General features: G+C 41.6%; 1 protein-coding gene across 1 annotated transcript in view; it reads right to left on the bottom strand.

The window, feature by feature from the left end:
- Ccdc81 (coiled-coil domain containing 81) overlaps positions 1-6,014 on the bottom strand; it is a 63,353-nt gene that overhangs the window by 56,223 nt on the left and 1,116 nt on the right. Inside the window, exons 3-6 of the mRNA XM_012515039.2 lie at positions 5,893-5,896; positions 5,492-5,553; positions 3,725-3,881; positions 1,060-1,316 (exon numbers count right to left, since the gene is read on the bottom strand). Of these exons, the coding sequence (XP_012370493.1) occupies positions 1,060-1,316; positions 3,725-3,881; positions 5,492-5,553; positions 5,893-5,896 (480 nt within the window). The remainder of the gene's footprint in view (positions 1-1,059; positions 1,317-3,724; positions 3,882-5,491; positions 5,554-5,892; positions 5,897-6,014) is intronic.

The following is a 6,014-nucleotide window of genomic DNA, read 5'->3' as shown; positions in this document are numbered from 1 at the left end:
TAGAAAACACCTGGCCTCATTCTGTACAACCTCATCTCCCACATGGCCACCCCTGGACGCCAATAAAGAGCAGAATTAGATGTTTTTCAAAGACTTCGGGGGATGGGGCGGCTGGGTGCTGCTACATGCTTCAGGCCAGCCTCAGACGCCTGACAGCCCCCTCCTCAGCCTCCCGCGTGCTGGGATCACAGGAGGGCCAGCATGCCCAGCTCTCACCGGATTTTCATTTTAAATATTCGGCATTTTCTCTCTAGGGTTCTGTGACAATTCAGGTCATTTACCTCCACTGCGTTCTCCGAGGTGTACATAAGATGCATGAATTGTTCTGTAAATCCTTTTTTTTTTTTTACTGTATTTTTTATTTTATTTTATTGAGAAACAAATAGCAATGAGACAGTTTCAAAACTGATTAATAGGACAGTTTCAATAATTAATGTGTTCAGTAAATCCTGTTGATTATTTTAGTGCTTTCTTAATCTCTGCTGTGCCCACTTTAACACAAAATTCATGCCACCCACTTACTGATTAACAACAATGGGGCCCCATCACAAAATTTTTCCATAATATGGCAAATTAACAGCTAACACCAAACTGCCATGACTTGAACGAGGTGATGCTGTGCTCATTATGTAAAATCTGCTTTATGAGGAAGCCGGGCTCAAGTAACAGCGCTGGTAATGCCAGCGCCTTGACCTCAGGCTTCCCGGAGGACCTCTCTGAGCTGAGTCTCCAGTTTCCTCGCTTGCAAAAGCAGAATGTTCAGGCTAATTCTGTAATGCTTTGAGACTCAAATAATGCACAATATTTTAAATTACGAAGTACTATAAAATGCTGAGAATGTGTTTCTAATATTATTTACATTCTTCAGCCAGCACTGACTCAAAGGTTCCTTTACCCCTCGCATCTTTTTGTCAGAGCTAATCATCTGTAGACATTTCCATGACGCTCCATGAAGCTAGCACTTCAGATACGTCAGCCTGAGCTTCTCTTAATGACAGCATGGCTGTGTACGTTTCAGAGCTCTACTTGGGAGGACAGGCTAAGAAAAGGACTCCTTACGTTGGCTAGGGCTTTCATCAGTGTCCCACTTGCATCCACAGTACAAAGGAAGTCTTTATAAAATTTCATCTTCACTTTGCTGTCTCTGATCAGGAGTATCCCAATTCCTTTAAACGTAAATGCCACATTTTTTTTCACGGCAATGGATCGCGATAAAAAAAGCAACGTCTCCTTAACACATCCTTCCACCGTATCCCTGGAAAATGGACTGTCCAGGGATATCATGACAAAATTAAGTGGAATAACTGGGATGTCACCTAGAGGAGAAAAGGGTAGGGGAAAGGAAGTGGAGATTACAACTAGGATATGTCATACATACATACAAATAATTATCACTTAATATTCAAAAGTAGACATTTCCGTGTGAAATATTTGATTGTAGCTAAAGCAGTGTCACTGCAGTATACAACTAACACAGCAGCACAATTTTTCCTGGAAGTATTATATGGTGAGCTCAAAATAAAATAATTACCCTGTTAAACAACATTGAGCAGTAAGTTTTTAGTTCTTTTAGGAGAAATAATAACTGCCTATTTTCACAGAGGATTTTCTAAAGTTTTAAATCTCTTTATCTTTTAGAACATACTAGGGCCAGCCAAATAGCTCAGCAGATCAAAGCGCCTCCCCAGGACTGCCATGCTGGCCCCGCCCCCAGGATGCGCTGAGGTGGCAATTGAGACTGGCCGTGGTGGCCCACACCTGTAATCCCAGCTCTTGGGAGGCTGTAAACAGGCAGATCACTACAAGCCTGATCTAGTAGGGAGACCCAGAATACCCTGTAGACCGTTCCCTAAAATACAAAAAGAAGAATATACTGTAGCAATATTTGTGTTCTCTTCCAATTATAAAACTTTAAATGGTATAAAATCTATAAGTGTTTTTGAAAGGGTGGTCATCACCACTATAAGTCATTGTTTGAAAGAAATTGGTCTTATACAAGGGTAGATGACTTGCAGGAAGCTTTTCTGTCTAATGAGCCCTTTTTTTTTTTTTTTTTTTTTTTTCGGAACCAAGGATTGAACTCATGCCCTTGTGCTTGCCAGGGAAGCTCATATTCCACTGAGCCATCTCCCCGACCATTTTTTGTTTGTTTGTTTTACTTTGAGACAGGATCTCACTAAATTGCTAAATCTTTAAGGCAAGGTTTGAGCTTGAGCTTGCAATCCTCCCGCCTCTGCCTCCCAAGTGCTTGGAATTATAGGGCATGTACCACAGTGCCTTGTTTCTAACACAAATTTCTTAAGAAGGCCATGCTGCCTACCTCTAGAGCCTCCCTCCCATTCACCCATTGCTTTCCTACCACCCATCTCCTGGCTCACTCATCATCATGCTGTCCACCACGATGTACAAGCCAATGGACACTTTGGAAAGTTCATCTCTCGTGGCCAATCTGAAACTTCTGTTAGCCATGCCCTCTCTTTTCTCTTATATCCATAACACCATTATTCATCTGTTGCTTCAACCTCAGTCTCTCTTGCTAGCTTCCCTCCTCTTCTCTTCATAATTTCAAGGGGTATTTATTCTAACTATTTTTTCTTAAGTTTGATTTGACTAAAATGAACCAAAAGCTGGGGTCTGGGCTGAGGAGCTATGTCTATCCCTTCACTATGACCTCTGGCTCTAGTAAAGGGTCAGCAAGGCTCCGCGGTGCCAAGCTTCAGTGTTAGGAATCTTCTAATTCAGAAAGCTGACTTCTAGATGTTCTCACTCTCCGAGCCTTGCAGAAATGAGTCCTCCTCTCTTTGTGCTGCTTTTAAAAGTTATAAAACGTGTAAGAATCATGGGTTTCTGGAAAAGGCAAGGAAAACACAGTGCTGTCCTAAATGACATAAAATGGATACACCCGCAGTGATGGTGCTGCAGGTGGAGGCTGATTTAGGAGGAAACGACACGTAGGGCGGAGGATACTGACCCTCTGCACACCCCGGTACCCTCAAGATCGCCCACTGTTTCTCAGAAATAACCCCTTGAGTCTGACCACAGACCATGGTATAAAATACAGACACATCTCTAAGGGTTTCATCCTTCAATTTTCCACTTGTATCTTCATAGTATTTTGTCTTCATCTTTGTCTTCCTTATATCATCTCTTGGGTGAGCTTACTCACATCTTGAACTCTAGTTTCCACCTTTCTCCTAAGTGCTAGAATCATGTCTAAATGTCCCTACAAGAGCCTCAAGTCCCTACAAGAGTCTGTCCAAAAGAAAACCATTATTTGATCCACCAAGCCACGTGCCTTTCGAACCCTTCGTTCCTTACAGCAGTTAATGTCAGGCATTCAGTGAACATTTGTCTGCTTTCCAACCAAGAAACACATTTAATTATAGCTAATGTCAACTATCATTTTCCCACAGAGAGACACAAAATGTCCTTTACTATTCATACTTTTGACTTCTCAGGATCTGAAACACAAATGAGACCTGGTACAACTCCATGACACGGCATCAGATGTCCTCACCACTACCTCTTAAAGTGCTAACTAAGGTTTACAACAGCCTGCAGAAAGACTAATTTTCCTACCTGGGCCCCTGACTCTGCCAAAAGTGCCGCCTGAAATATTAGTCCCTCAAACCAGAAATGCAGAAGCAGCATTAACCAATTCTGCTTCATCCTTTTTATCCCCAGGGTGGTAAATTTCTGCAAAAGTCTTAGGTATTACAATTACCAGGAGAGTAGACTTTGTTCTGCTTGAGCGCGTGGATCTGCACTAACTTCTCAGTCATGATGAACACAGGCCTCTGGATTAGAATGAACTTGTTGTTCCCCACCTCAAGCTTTTGTCTTGTGAATGTGAAAGTTCCAAGCCCTGGAATCTGAACCCCCTGAAAGGAAAAAGAAGAAAAAAATCAAGAAACATAATTCATTGTAAGAATGAAGAGGAATTCTTCATACTGTTATGCATAAAAACATGAAAAGAATTTGAGCTTATTTCTTAAAAATTCAGTGATCTCTACAGCCATTTATAGTGATTGTATTTGATGATTCTACATTTTGAGGTAAATTTAGGATAAAATGTAATCCATGCTTTATAGCTATCAGATACCACACTTATGCATCAAGGCTGAGGCCATAAAAACTTGCATGGGTGTCATAGCCTTTAAAAGTGATTTATCTGAGACTTTCTCATCCTAAATTGTGTGATATTTTAAATCACTGGGCATTTAATGGGGCACGAGAATCCCAGTTTTCTCACTGTTTTCAGATCTGTGTCTCCCCGTTAGCATCAGGCAGCCCCGCTCACAAGCATGTGCTACGCTGCAGTAATCGTGAAGACGGCTGGAAGCATGTGCTCCTGGCTCTGCACTTCGGTTCTTTCTCCCTGGAGATATCGCATGGCAAGGGGTATAGGCTCAAGTACCTCCTGGAGCCAAGTAAGCGCAAGAGTGACTGAGGCTAACCAGCCAGACCACGGTGGCCGAGGAGGGCGCATCTCCTCCAAAGGAGAACCGGCACGAGCTTTGGCCAAGGGTCACAGGCAAGAACCAAAGCTGTGCTTGCTGGGCCTGCTGATTTTTCAAGAAAAGAGAGATGAAAATGCAAACTTTCACCCAAACTCTTCCAACTTTAAGTGGTGACAACTAATTCAAATTCTCAAATCAAATAAAAACTTATGTAGATGTTGAATTTGGTCTAAGCTGCGGGAACTTGGCGCAGGACACTAAGTTTCACATCCTCCTCGTCCTCTCCAAGCTCCTCCCAAATCTGTCCAGTCTATAGTGTCCAAGAGGAAGCAGTGCATTCCTAAGTGAAGTTTCTTATTTTTGACAATTTTCCCCTATTTTTATGAATTTCAACTAAAACATGTTCTCTGCAAAAAGGCAAAACCAAAAGCATAATATTGTTCTACTGCTTAGGCCAAGAATATCAAAACAGAGAAAAGCAGGACTCATCTAATTTTTTTTCTTTCTTTCCTTTTTTGTTTTCTTTTTTTTTTTCTTCTTCTTTTTTAATGTATTTGGTTGGCACAGGGTCTCACTACACCGCTCAGACTCGTAGTGATCCTCCTGTTTCCAACCTCCCCAGTGCTGGGATTACAGGCATGCGCCACACGCCCCATCTCAGTGGTTGCCTCAGCGTGCCCGGGGGCAGGGCCGGCATGATATGTGGTACCAGGGATCGAACACCCATCCCTGTGCTTGCCTGAGCAGGCACTTAGTCTGCTGAGCTATCTTGCAGGCCCCCTCATGTAGTGTCTTTATACATACCAAAGCTGATCCACACTACCACCAAAACAGAACCTACCAATTCATTATCTAGGAAAAATTCCGCGTTTCTTACACCTACACTCTGCAAGTCCAAAGTGCGAATATTACAAAATCAAGTCAAACCCGTGGTTCTAACATCTTCTACACTCCTTCCAAAAAGATTATACAAAAATATACCAGAAAAAAATCTTCGGACTATTGTGTTAAAATTAAAGAATAAATCCTACCTTATGCAAGGTTAGCTGTCGTTCCACAAATTCTGAAACATTTCCCCAGATAGTAGAGACTTCTGGAATTCAAAGGAAAACAAAATAATTTATGTGAGCACCTACACGTTACTGTCCAGGTGCTTATAAAGAAGAGTACAAATATGGAGTGCAGAATAAACGGACAGTAATTCTTAATTTAGCAGTAGAAGCAGAGTCTAAACCTATCTCTTAAAGTTCCAAGATGTGATTTTAATAATAACAATAATGCATTTTTGGAGAAAACCTTTCTAGAATAAGGAGAACTCTGTCACACACTTACTTTTTCTGCAAATGGAGTTAAAGTAGTGTCTAGCTTTATCTTAACTCATTAAAGTATCTACTCTGTGCCACCTAAATATTATGAATATTCCTTCTCATACCATTCTATAAGGAAGGAAAATAAGGCTGAAGGCCTCTACAGCAAGACAGAAATTGCTATCATCTATACATTAAGTGCCCCAGCCCTTCTGGTTTTGTTAAATTCATCCATATTCTCTCTCTC

Source organism: Octodon degus, unplaced genomic scaffold (assembly GCF_000260255.1).
Source record: "Octodon degus isolate 3935 unplaced genomic scaffold, OctDeg1.0 scaffold00049, whole genome shotgun sequence".
NCBI classification, from domain to species: Eukaryota; Metazoa; Chordata; class Mammalia; order Rodentia; family Octodontidae; genus Octodon; species Octodon degus.
This window is presented reverse-complemented; position numbering and strand designations above follow the sequence as displayed.